The following is a 13,952-nucleotide window of genomic DNA, read 5'->3' on the forward strand; positions in this document are numbered from 1 at the left end:
GATATCTTGGTACATATGGTAGATAATAGAGTTGGAATTGTTAGCGTACAGAAGCCAAGTACAAACTACTATTTTGCATGTGTTACTTTGTTCTTATATTGGATAAGTCTGAGCTTGCATAATCCAAATCAGGAAGAGTGTTTTCCTAGTCTATTAAACTCTGGGTTACTTTGGGACTTTTGTTCAATTCTTTAACACTAAATATTGATAGTTAAAAATACAGAGATGTATGGGGCGCCTGGGTGGCTCAGTGGGCTAAGCCTCTGCCTTTGGCTCAGGTCATGATCTCAGGGTCCTGTGATCGAGCCTCACATGGGGCTCTCTGCTCAGTGGGGAGCCTGCTTCGCCCCCTCTCTCTGCCTGCCTCTCTGCCTACTTGTGATCTCTCTCGCTCTCTCTCTGTTAAATAAATAAAATCTTTTTTAAAAAAAATACAGAGATGTACATTTACATCTATGCTGTGTATACCTAAACCCTCTATAACATTTGTGCCCGAGTGATTTAGTTTGTCTGATAGCAGGTTAATGTGGGAGTGTAGGAGACCATGGAAGAGGGTTGCAATAGCAAATCACTGCACACAAAAGCACCTTTTTTCAGCATCACCTTGATTTATTTTCCTAGTCTTTTTTTTTCCTCAGAAGGAAAAATAATTTCATCAAGAAAATGTTCCTGCCAAAGTGAATTTCTTTTAATGCTTTTCTTTAAAAAAAAAAAGAAAGAAAGAAAAGGAAAAAAAAAAGCAACATTGAATTAGGGCTTCCTGTGCCCCCTCCCCCCATTTTGCTAACCAAAGTTTTTTGCTTTTTTGTTTTTTTTAATCCATTGGCAGAAAACAAGATATTTTCCTCAGATAGGATGATTATAGTTTATTGCTGTTTTGTTTAGTATGTATGTTTTTCTCCATTGGGAAAAAAAAAGTCTAGGTGAAAAAATTAACAAGAAAGTAGTTTACATGGTCATAACACTTAATTGCTGGCAAAAGAAAAAAAGTAAAAAAAAAAAATTTAAATGTAAAATACCACATAACTCCAAAAAACTTACCTCAGTTCTCTACCATGTATCATATACTATAAGTCAACTTTCTAAATCGGATTACAGTCCTTTATTATAAGCCCCTAGTGGTCCTATGGTATACATTTAAAAAAAAACACTACTACAAAATTTTTGTTTTTTTGTTTTTGCCTATCGTGTACTTAAGCTATAGATAACTGTTGAATAAAAAGCCTACATAGGTATAAATGCAATAGTTAACTGATCCTGTTTGCTGACATCCTTTCCGTGTTCCACAGAAGGCGGCACCCATTAGTCCAGCATCTTCTCCTGTTTCTTGCCTTCCTTTTTCTTCTTCTTAGATTCTGCTGTGATGAAAAAGAGGGAAAAAAAATCATCCCGTTAGTACACAATGGGGGTACTTTTCTTTTACAGTTAACCCTAGAACAATGCATGGGATTTTCAACCCTCCATGTGGTTGAAAATCTGCATGTAACTTCTTATCCCCTCAAACTTAACTATTCATAGCTTACTATTGCTTGGGTCCCTTACTAATAACATACATAGTTCATTAACACACATTTTGTGTACACATTATATACCGTATTCTTACAATAAAAGAAGCTAGAGAAAAAATGCTATTGATACAGCACTGTATTTATTTAAAAAACAAAAATTCACATCTAAGTGGACCCAAGCAGTTCTATCCCTCGTTTTTCATGGGCCAGCTGTCGTCATCTGGGAATGAAATGATTAGATAGAGGGACAAGGCGCATGTGTGTGTGTGAACCTGCTTTGCCAGGAGAGTGCCTCGGAGAGCAGGCAGGAGGGATACAGCCTTCCTTCATGCGGACACCTGTAGATGCCTGTCATCTTATTGGTTGCTCCCATTTTGATATTCAAAATACTGTCTGAGGCTCCTACTTAGAAAAGAGAAGCAGGGCAGACCTCTGTGAGAGAACACACCAGGATCCCCACTGCTCGGTGGAGAGGTATAAAAGCTCTGCTTAGCCCCCTCACGCCCCATATGCCCTTCCCATGGGGCTGTTAATAAGCATTTTTCCTGCCAATTTCAAAGTGCCTTCTCTCCTGATTTGCTCTTTGCTTATATATTCGCCAGCGATCTGTATCTGAAGGACCAGCTCTGAACCACAAGGAGCTTTGACTCTCTAGTCTTCTCGCCTTGGATGAAGCCAATGGAAAGTCCCAACTTGAGCTAAACTGGGTAAGTAAAACCATGAGGATTTTTTTTTTTTAAAGATTTTATTTATTTGACACACAGAGAGATCTCAAGTAGGCAGAGAGGCAGGCAGAGAGAGAGAAGGGGTGGGGAAGCAGGCTTCCCGCTGAGCAGAGAGCCTGATGTGGGGCTCGATTCCAGACTCTGAGATCATGACCTGAGCTGAAGGCAGAGGCTTTAACCCACTGAGCCACCCACATGCCCAACCATGAGGATTTAAATAAAAACATCCTGTCCTTTTCCAGTCAATCATCCTGCTCCCTCCCTTTTCCTAGGCCGAAGAGAATGCAGTGTGGAACAGGGCTCCAAAGATGAGAACAGCCAGAATCGCTAGGCTAGCAAGTGAAAGGCTATTGCCAAATGTTTTTAAGATCCTTCCCCCTGTCTGGCCCACAGTAGTGGTAGAAACAGAGGGGTCAGGTACGGGCTCTGGAGTGGGACTGCTGGCATGTGAGTCCTGGCTCCACCACTAAGCCAAGCTGAGGCTTCTGGAAAGCCAGTCGTGTTATTTGTCTCAGATCCCTCACCTGTGAATGGGCATACGAATCGTACCACTTTCTAGAGTCAATATCCTCATTAAACAAGTTGTAGAAAATTCCCTGAGAACAGAGCATGGTTTAACAGCCTGTTCTCAATAAAGGTTAGACTATTATCACCCTAATGAAACCGCTAAGAACAAGAGGCCATTTCTCCGTATTATTAATATTCTTCATCATCCCCAAGACACACTGACTGAGCAGGTTCCGGAATGTGCTGAGTGACAGAGGAGTACTGGGACAATAGTCATGGTAAGCAGGCCCTGTTCACTGGATCACGGGGCCTGTGTCCAAGAGGGGCCTAGGGAACGTAATGCCAAACACGTACATTGTAAAACCCAAGCTTAGACCTAGGCACAGCTTGAACTTTTTTTTCCCCCTAATCCTTATCATTTCTTCTGATAAGATTGAAAGCCCATTATTTACTAGGTGAAGTAATATTTCCATACAAAGTCCTATGCTCCTTACTCAAGCTTCAAGAGGGCATCACACGCCATTACTCCAGGAGTTGCTAACGTCATGCTAAATTGCTGTTCGCCAGCTTTCACTTTGTTCATGCCCGTCCTTCCCTTTCCACCTAAACTGAAGAGACTTAAACTTTCACTCTGTTTTTGCTTGTCTTTATAAATGTCCCCTCCTTTGGACCCATGAAAGGTAAGATGACCAGAACTTCCGAGTTCAAAGATACCTATAAAGTCAAATTCTGTTTTATTTCTGAATAGTCAGTGTCTTAACATTGAATAATTCCCAGTCTTTGGTTGACATTTTAATCAACAGCTGTTTATTAGAAAGGTATCCTCATAGAATAATCTGGGATGTCAGCTAGAGTAGAATTGTAGTCTCTCTGATCTCAAATTCTCCAAATCCCCTACTGGGGAATGCTCATAGTTTAAATTCACTAATTAACAACATGCTAAATACCAAGAAATCAACCAATTGCCCATTTAATCTGTATAATGCCAATCAGAAAGTTTTCTTTTTGACACTGCTGGCCAGTCATCTGGGCATTTCTTTGATACACTGGAGACCTTAAGACCACGCTGGGTTCAAATCGAAGTAGAAAGGATTAAATTCTATTTGCATGAGGTCAGTTTGGTTTCTCACATAAAAAAGAATAAGGAAGCAACTTAGGTTGGTAATATTGCTTCCAAACAAAAGCATTTTTTTTTTTTTTTGGTGACTTATGTACATTTTACAGACAGACTATATGAATGTTTGCTTATTTTCACCTCAGCCAAATGACTAAGTTGTGTCAAAAATTGTCTCCAGTGTGTCAGTGTTGTCACGGCTTGTCTCTGTGGCCTCAAAAACTCAGGAGCAGCCTCTCAGGCTTTACCCACTCTCCATGAGGGTGTTTATTTAAATATTTATGTATTTATTTGAGAGAGGGAGAGAGCACAAGCAGGGGAGAAGCAGAGGTAGAGGGAGAAGCAGGCTCCTGGCTGAGCAGGGAGGTATTCAGGCGGGACTCAGTCCCAGGACCCTGGGATCACGACCTGAGCTGAAGGCAGAGGCTTAATGACTGAGCCACCCAGGTGCCCCTCTACATGAGGGTTTTTAAATAGTATCATCAAATCTACAATCTGCAAAGAACCTAATCCATCTGCCCTATGTAGGTGTTGAAGAAATGGAGTCCGAAAGAGTGTTAGTCATTCCTCAGGGTCCACCTCGATCTGGCTGTAGAATCAAATGAGCGGCCATTGTCTGACCTCCTCCCACAGCTTCCGTTGCTCACCCGTCTCTAGTAAATGCAGCTAGTCTTGTTCTGCACTCGTCTCTTGGCCGTCACTCAGGTCCCCTCCCTTGGCTTGAGTCTCTACCCTTCTGCCTATTTCAGTTCCTGGAGCACATCATTCTTTTTCTCCCCTAGTCTTTGGCCTTCAAACCTCCTTTTCATTCCGTCAGGTCTGCACCCCCCACCCCCGCCACCACCTCCATCTGGTTAATGCCTGCCATCCTTTAGGTACCAGTGTTGACACCAACTTCTAGTTGGTTCTCTGCTTGGTCTGCGTTAGAAGCCTTCTCTCTGTATCTCTTCTCTCAGAGCACTGACCGTTCGTACTGTAGTCGCCCCTAAGCATAAGCTATGTGAGGGCAGAATCCCGCCCCACTGTTCCTTCCCGAGCCGCCAGCACAGGGCCTAGCGCGTGACAGCTGACTGGCAGCTCCTCAGTGAGGTACATGAATCTCTCCCATGACAAGAACTCCTGCCTCACTGGCTCACCACGCCCTCCTCTTCCTGAGGGTGCTTCCTTGAGGTTTCTTTGCTTATTTTCACCTCAGCCAAATGACTAAATTGTGTCAAAAATTGTCTCCAGTGTGTCAAAGGAATGCCCAGGTGACCTCAGCCATTATGCGCGGCATTCTCTCCTCCCGCTCTTCCTCCTACCCCCTCAGCCTCGCTTAGCCACCATCGGCTCATCCTTGAGACCTTCGTTTCGACTTCAGTTTTTTAAGGAAACCTGCCCAGAACCCCCAAACTAAGCAGCTTCCACCCATAGTCAGACACTTCCATGTGCCTCTCACTGCTCTTAGAAAATTCATTGTTCAATTCTAATTTCATACCTAATTAATCTACGTTTCCCTCTTCCTGTGAGGGCAGAAGACCGTATCTATCATTTACATTGGTATCTTAGTGCCTGGCACATGATAGGTGCTCATGAAGTATTTGTTGCCTAAAAGTGAAGAAATGAACACATGGATAGGAAACAGTCAATTCATTCGTGTTTTTCAAGGAAAGGAAGGAGTGCCGTCACAATCTTGCAGTATTTCAGTATCTCCTTAAAGCTATTTTATGAAGAAGAAAATTACAAACATACATCTCTGAACGCTATCCAGATTCCTCAACCCTTTCTCTTATCTTTAAAATAGAAGAACCGAATTAACTCTGTGAGAGAGTTCTGTCCCGTCTTAACAGCCCATCGAAGTTACAGGGAGAGAAATCTGCCGTGCGTATGAGGGTCACGAATCGGCTTGGAGCAGGGCTACACCAGCATAAGCAAGTGTTTTGTTTGTGACCGTCACATAGCGGCTACTCTCAAAGGTTGTAAGAGCCTCTGTGAGCGGTATCCTGATGTCAAACAGCCGGGCACCGTAGTTCCCAGTGAAAAGAGCCAAGACAACGGAAGGAAGGACACACATGCCGCACATGAAATAACACCCCAGGCTCCATGTCACTCTTCCCCACGGGGACTGAGGATGTGGAACTCAAAGGGATGCCAACAGGAAGTGAGCCACTGTGGACATGTGAGCTCAAAGGGCACCTGCCTGAAAAGTGGCTTGTTTTGTTCGCTTGGATGATCCCCCCTGGGACCTACTGCACGAACACTCACAGGGGTGCCCTTAGTGTGTTTTCCTTTCCTAGGTTTATCAAGACTTTCATTCTTTTTTGGCCACTTTTTGAGGTGATGGAGGATAGTAGTCCTTCTTTTCTCCTGATATGTGTGTATTTCATGTTGCTCAGAAAGAAGCAGGTTGTTTTGTTCAAGATATATTTGAAAGTATTTAGAAAGTCCCAAGACTTTCCTCAAGGAGGAACACTCCAGAAAGGATTCGGGTTGCTCACATGGCTATGAGTCACCTGGAGGGCCACCCTGACAGTATTCTATTTTGAAAAATCAAAATTTGGCCAAGGAAAATTCTCATGAAGCATAGCTCTTGCTGTGCATCATGAGAATTTTTAATTTAAAATTTAACATAGTAATTTAACAAAGGGATTAATGACGGTCATGCTACAGTCAATTCTGAACCTATACATTTTAAAAATTCTGATTAGAAAACAAAATCTTTAAGAAGTAAGTGGCATCAGGGCCTTTGTTTAGTAGGGCAAGAAGGAAACCATGAAATTCTGCTCGAAGCATACTAAGAACCAAATCCTCAAAGAATTATTCTAATCCGGATCCTTCCTTTTACCAGCTCTGTGATGTTGAGCAAATTGATTATTTTACATCTGTTTCCTATAAACTGAGGATAAGAACACCTAGTCTGTCCTCTGGAGAGGGACATCATGAATATTGTGTGAGCTTACAACCTCTAATATCCTATTTGACCACCACTGTTCAAGAAACATTCATTTCTTCATTTAGCAAATATAACCCTATATCCACTGTGTACCCGGCACTGTTCTAGATGCTAGGAGATGATGGCAAACAAGGCAAAATTCTGCTTTCGTAGAGCTTATAAGATTTCAAGAGTGCATGCTGTGAGAGTCTTCCAAAAATTGTAAAGTACTCTAAAAGTATGTATTTTTAATTGGAATCATGGGTATGTGGCAGCTGTTTTGATGACCTCAATGTCTGTTTCTCTTCTTCCTAGTTTCTCATGGCATCATTGATGCCTACCCTGTAAAAGATACAGTATCCTTGGGAAGAATTAGTTACTAGGGAGAAAAAGAAAGTCTACAGGAAATTCAGCCTGAAGGTAAGGAGTTTCTCCTCGCTCTGTTATTTTATTCTTCTTAAAAATATTACTTTGCTGGTTTTAAAAGTAATACCAGCTTATATGGAAAGTAAAGAAACAGATATATGTTAACAGAAATCACCCATATTTTCAAAATACAGACAGAACACTCTTCACCGTGGGTTCTGTTTGTATTTTTTTTTTTAAAGATTTTTATTTATTTATTTGACAGACAGAGATCACAAGTAGGCAGAGAGGCAGGCAAAGAGAGGGGGAGGAAGCAGACTCCCTGCTGAGCAGAGAGCCCGACGCGGGGCTCGATCCCAGGACCCTGAGATCATGACCTGAGCTGAAGGCAGAGGCTTTAACCCACTGAGCCACCCAGGCGCCCCTCTATTTGTATTCTTTCCATGACTATATCTAACATATACTCTTAGTAGGAATATAGTGACGGTTGATAAAGTATTTTATACTAAAACTTATTTCCATAGCACTGCATCTACTTTGAAGCATGCCCACAGAGGATTCCTTTATGGCATCCCGGTCCATATGTTTTGTAACCTTCCCTCTTTTGTTGGTCAGTTCGCTTGTTCTCACTTTTTATTACCACAAATAGGGATGCAATGCACATTTTGTACAAATCACAATATTGTAAAGTGTTGTACAGATTATCAGAAGAGGATCTGCTGGACCAAAGGGTAGGGCCTTTGGAAAGCTCTAGATATGCACTGACAAATTTCTTTCCGGAAAGGCAGTAATCATCGACATTCCTAGCAGTGACTACTGTCGGACCCCATCCCAGCAAACTTGTTCTCAAAAGGCCAGTAATCAACGGCGTGCATCATCTCTTTCTCATCCATCACAGGTCCTTTTAGGAACAGGACCGCCACGCAGTTGGTACAAGTAAACACCTGCTCCCGTTTTCAGGATTCAGGAAATCGGAGAGAAAGTTGGGGGAGTGGATCTTGGAAGAAAGATAACAATGTAAAGGTTTTCAGAGAACTCCAGGGAGATGTTATGTCAAGAGAAGAAGAGTTGAGAATTCTGGAATAAGCTTATCTCATTTTCTTAGCAAAACGTCTTGCTTGCTTTTTTTTTTTTTTTTTTTTTTTCCCAGAGGGCCTGCCTGTGCCCCCAGAAAGCATGAAAAGGAATTGAGGGATGAAATGGTTGAGTGGAGCCTAGATTTTAACTACCATGAGTTCAACTCTGTTTGCTATTGACTTCAATGAAGTAGCTTTGGGTCACTAAACCAGTGGCAAGAACTACTTACTGGAATAGAAAAAAGAGATTTGCACCTTCTTACAGGTAGAATTCATAAAGGAAGAGGCTATGGACAGTCAGAAACGGACATGCTAGATTCAGAGAGCAGGAAGGCAAGGCCAGCGAGAGCCATGCCAGAGCCATGCCAGAGCCATGGAAACTAGCCTTTGGAGACTCATTCAATAAATCATGAGAACTGGGGCACCTGGGCAGCTCCATCAGTTAAGCGTCTGCCTTTGGCCTAGGGTCCTGGGATCAAGCCCCGCATCAGAGCCTACTTCTCCTTCTCCTGCCCCTTCCTGCTCTCTGTCTCTCTCAAATAAATAAAACCTTGATTTATTTTTTTTTAATTTTATTTATTTATTTGACAGAGAGAGATCACAAGTAGGCAGAGAGTGAGAGGGAAGCAGGCTCCCCACTGAGCAGAGAGCCCAATGTGGGGCTTGATCCCAGGACCCTGAGATCATGACCTGAGCTGAAGGCAGAAGCTTTAACCCCCTGAGCCACCCAGGCACGCCAATAAAAACTTTATTTAAAAAAACCATTAGAGAAACGATCATATCATGGTCAGCGTATAGTTACAATGTAGATATGTCCAAAAGGCTGGAAACCACCACCATTCTTTGACTGTTTCATGAACCTATTTAAAGGAACTTGCTTGTGCTTCAGAATTAGCCACCCGGGTACCTGAAAATACCTAATCCTTCGTCTTACCTAGCTCTTCCTTAGAACTGGTAATAAGGCTTTTAAATCCCGAGTTACACAACTCAGTGATCTGCCTAAAATCCGACCGGGTACTAGACAGCTCAGCCTCCTTCATTAAAATTTCCCAACATTTCAGTTTAAAGTGGGGTAGCATATATTAAGTTGCACAACACAGAAAGAATTTTCTATTTAAAAATCCAACGTATAATCTTTAGTCCACTATCTGTGCAATTATTCTTTTATTTCTTCTTCGATTTCTTATTTTGGAATACCACTTGCTTTGTTTCCTCTTGTTGACTCCGTGCGTTTACTTCCAGGATTACGTATGGACTGCACACATCCAAACCGCTCCTCGGTGCTGCCCACACGCGCATACGGGTTCTCTCCCTCACCATCCACCTTCCTTTGCACTCATCAGTTGTGTTGCACAATACCTACCTCGCCCTCTCAACCATCCGTCCTCCTGACCTGTCCTTTCTGCTATTAAGTAGACAGGACGGTGCGTGCTAGATAAAAGATAGTACACGTCTGTCTAGACGGCTGTCAGGCTAACCATGTCTGGGCTCCGTGGGGAATCTCTGTCTTGCCCCCACTTACTCTGAGAGGTGACTCAGCGTTGAACTGCATCTCCTCAAAACAAAGTTCAACTGTGAAAATGCTGGTGAGTAATACAGATTTAACTGTACTTATTGTGGATTACTTCATTGATCACACAGAGGAAGCTTAATAAGACACTAATCATGTCAGTTCCGGGCCAAAGCAAGTCACCCAGCAGTGGTAAAGTAACCCCCACCCCTTGACCCAAGACCCGGCGCTCTATCCTTTCAGCCACTTTTCCCTCCCATCTCTCCATTCTCCTTTCTTTAAAGGAAGTGGAGACACCTTTTGGCTTCCCCAGCCAATCGTGAAAGGGACCCTTGTTAGGACGCACTTTCTTTATTCAGCAGTCATGAGTGCGTTGGGGTGATGCTCTGATCGGACCTCTGTGTATGGGAGACCGGGAAGACCATCAGCAACAAGCCTAGGGAACCTCCTGTATTAGCTCCACCCATTCACTGGTGTGGAACAGCTGAACATTTGTGTGGATTTTCCCTCTGAGTCACAGGAGAAGAGCAGAGAGGAAGGGGATCAGAAGGGCATCATCTCTAAGGCCTTTAATCCATGGTGTTCTCACTTGTATACAAGTTACAGAAGGAAAACAACAGCTGTGTGTGTTGCAGGGGGTGAATTTGATGTTCACGTGCTAAATTTTGTTTTTAAATACTAGCTAAACTGAAGAGAGGCAAACATAACTAATGCAAGGGAAACTGCCTGTGGAAGGCATGCATTTCTGATGCTTATGCTCGGGGGTGTGCGTGCACGTGCGGGGGTGTCCCGTCACTACACGTTGTCACAGCTGCTGGTAGTGACGGCTAGTAGTGACAGGTAGAATGAAGCTCTGACTTCATTCTCATGTCTTCCAAAGTTAGTGTAAAGAACTCGAGTTAGGCACAGTGGTCCATGTGCGCACGTGCTCACACAGACGTAGAAAAACATGGGGCCGTGAACTAACGAGGGGTTTCCTGTGTTCAGCAAAAGCATCTACCCCTCCCTCACTCTGCGCACCACTCTGAAGACCTCCCCCTTCTTCACTTCCACCCCCACACAGGAAAGAGATATTTCTGACATGACAGGTAAATGTTCAAAAGCTGGTTTCTGCAAGAAGGAAGGCCCAGGGAGAAAAGCTGTCATACGATCAGATCTTATATGTCGGTAGCCTAAACCAGAAATGCAGAGTATTATTAGAATCAATAATAAGTAGTTCCCACTTAGCATATCATCACTTTCTCTTATTGTACCTGATGTTTAACATTACATGAAACAAAAGTCAAATTTTGATTTATGTCAAGGGGAAAAGTTTGAAGTCTAGAATATTTAAAAGTTCAGTAGGTACAGCTCCATAAATCATTTCTTATTTCCTTCCCCAATGGGTTTTTGTTGTTGTTGTTCCAACTGATTCTATGTATCTTGCTACAGGCTGAATTAGGTTTTCCTCAAAATTCATATCGAGGGGCACCTGGGTGGCTCAGTGGGTTAAGCCGCTGCCTTCAGCTCAGGTCATGATCTCAGGGTCCTAGGATCGAGTCCCGCATCGGGCTCTCTGCTCAGCAGGGAGCCTGCTTCCCTCTCTCTCTCTGCCTGCCTCTCCGTCTACTTGTGATTTCTTTAAAAAAAAAAAAAAAAATTCATATCGAGTTCCTGACCCTCATACCTCAGAATCTGAATTTCCTGGAGAGGGTCTTTTTAGAGGTAAGTAAGTTAAAATGAGGTCATTAGGGTGGGCCCTCACCCAAAGACTGGTGTCCTTAAAAGAGGGAATTTGAACATAGACATGCACAGAGTGAAAACTATGTGAAGACACAGGGACAAGGTGGCTATCTATGAGCCAAAAGAAAAAAAAAAAAAAAAAAGAGGTCTGAACAGATCCTTCCCTCACAGCCGTCAGACTCAGCCCTGCAGAAACCCTGATCTTGGCCTTGCAGCCCGCACAGCTGTGAGAAGATGGATTTCTGCTGTTGAAGCCACCCAAGCTGAGGTACTGTGTCACCCAAGAGCTAGTGAACCCGTACCTCAGCGAATTAGATTTCACACTTTCTTCTTGGTACAAAAATTAATTACAGAAGTACAAAATATGTCAGCTGTGTCTTACATGTGTCCCCCACGGTATGTGACTTTGGCACACAATATAGGATTTGATGTCCCTTAATAGTTTCATGGGTGCCCCCCTCAGTCACCCGTTCACACCCTTGCACACGTGTCCTCCAGATTTCCCCACTACCCCACCCAGTGCTCTGTCTCCAGCAGAAGCCCAGGGCAGACTTGAAGAGGTGCCCCCAGACTTCTCTCTCTTCAGAGAGAAGCCCTCACAGCGGCTTCATGTAGTGCTTTTCTGCATCTGGGTAAAGATGTGAAAATATACTTTTCTATGAATGAAAATAAGATTTGAAAACCTCTCAAAAGCAAATGAATATGTGAACCCACTGGAAACAGTGCCAGGTTTTGTCCCCTGCATGCCTGAGCAGCAGGACACCACGAACATTTTACCTGCTTTCTGCTCTTTGCATCTCTGATGAGCTCTTCTACAAACACAGTTTACCCCTCTAGAAAAAGTCTTTCAGCACCCCCCCACCGCCCCGCCTTTTGTGCTGAGCAACAGCCAGCCTGCTTTGATTTCCCTGAGGGTTCCCAGAGGCTTTGCATCAGGGCAAAGCTGGCTGGAGTCACGGAGAGCACAGGAAGCATCGCCCCTGGTTACCAGGACAGCAGAGCTTCAGGTCCTTGTGAAGCCCTGGAGTCGCTCTGATCCTCACCACATCAAGGCGGCAGTCCGAGTCCAGCTCAGTGTCCGGCCTGGGAGGCCGATGGGTAGCAGGCTACCCTGTACCATGCTCTTACTCTACAGGAGTGTCCCCCTCTTTAAAAGACCCCAGCCTGAGAAATGCAGCACTAAAGGTTATTATTTGCTTTAGAGCACTTCGTACACACAGGCTTGAGCCAAAAATGCTCTCCCACAGCTCAATCAATGACCCCGAACACGCATATGGTAATAATTTGGGACTATCGAGGAAATAGAATCCAAAATTCCTAATTTCTTTCAGAATATCCCAGGAGACACCATATGGAGCACTTGGTTTGGGAAGCATGGACATGACAAAAAGAACTCTGGAAAAAGGACTATTTCTGAGTTCGAGTTCAAACCTGACCCTCTCTTGAGCTGGGTAACCTGCAAACTGCAACCTTCATGTCCTATTTGTAAAATGGGCACAAAACCCCTTGGGGCTCCTGGGAGGAGTAAGCGAGACGATGCACACTCACAACTTAGTGCGATGCCATCGGCTTCAAAAATACTCCACGGGACCCACCTGTATGTGGCTCAGAGATGTCGACGCAAGCGGCAACCGAAAACGCAAAAACACAAATGCTCAGTTGGGAAGCAGTCAGCGGGGAGAAACGCAAAAGCAACAGGGGAAGAGCGAGGAGGTCCCTCAACCTGGCAACCCGCCTGTGCGCACACTTTGTATCACGCGCGGCCTTCCTTCACGCGAATCGTGTTCACGCGAATCGCTGTCGCCTGAGCACAGCGAATGAGCTTCTGAGCGCCGGGTTTACCAAGGGTGATGAGGACTAAAAATCCTTTCACGAGGCCGGGAGTAATACAGCCCGATGACTCGTACTGCAGGTGAGCAAACACCGTCCCGGCAGGGACTCTCCGTCCGTCTGGAGCCGGGGAACGAATGATGTGCCCTAGTGAGCCAGACAGGATGATGGGGAGGGGTCTTCCCTGACTCACCGACGGACGGGTGGGTGCATTCATTCCAGTCGGTGCTGTTCATTGAAATCCTCTCGTGGACTAGGGACTACAAAGGGGAACGAGGTTCAGGCTTGTGAGAGGCAAAGACGCACTCACTACGGAGGAGGAACGAATGAATGTCTTATCCGAGCAGCCGGTCCTGCAGCAAGGCAGGACGAACTGCCGGGGAAGGGAAGCCGAGCGAGCTGTAATACTGATCTCTTCTCTAGTCCTGGAACAAAACAAAGCCTGGTGGGCCTCAGGGACTTTGAACTGGGCCTTCTTTGAGCAACCAGCAGGGCTGGCTCCTGCTGTGTTCAAGACCAAGTTCTGGACTCCCCCTCAGAGAAGCTTGCCCTGGTTTCTCGCTCTCCGTTCGCCGCCCTCCTCTCCCCCAACCGCCTTTTCCAAGCGCACTCCCTCCAATATGTGGTTGTCCTTCTAGTTCTTGTTTTTGTCACTATTATCTACCCGCCCCCCAACAATGCCC

The 13,952-nt window shown here is 44.5% G+C and overlaps 1 protein-coding gene across 2 annotated transcripts in view; it reads right to left on the minus strand.

The window, feature by feature from the left end:
• Nucleotides 1–588: 588 nt before the first annotated feature.
• The window catches only part of PTN (pleiotrophin), a 100,968-nt gene continuing 87,604 nt past the window's right edge, over nucleotides 589–13,952 (minus strand). The window contains exon 5 of one of the 2 annotated variants that reach the window (XM_004741693.3): nucleotides 589–1,358. In XM_004741693.3, the coding sequence (XP_004741750.1) occupies nucleotides 1,303–1,358 (56 nt within the window). In that variant the 3' untranslated portion in view covers nucleotides 589–1,302. The remainder of the gene's footprint in view (nucleotides 1,359–13,952) is intronic. The other variant, XM_004741692.3, reaches the window with a different exon arrangement.

This window comes from Mustela putorius, unplaced genomic scaffold (assembly GCF_011764305.1).
Source record: "Mustela putorius furo isolate JIRA1106 unplaced genomic scaffold, ASM1176430v1.1 tig00003845_pilon_pilon_pilon, whole genome shotgun sequence".
NCBI lineage: Eukaryota > Metazoa > Chordata > Mammalia > Carnivora > Mustelidae > Mustela > Mustela putorius.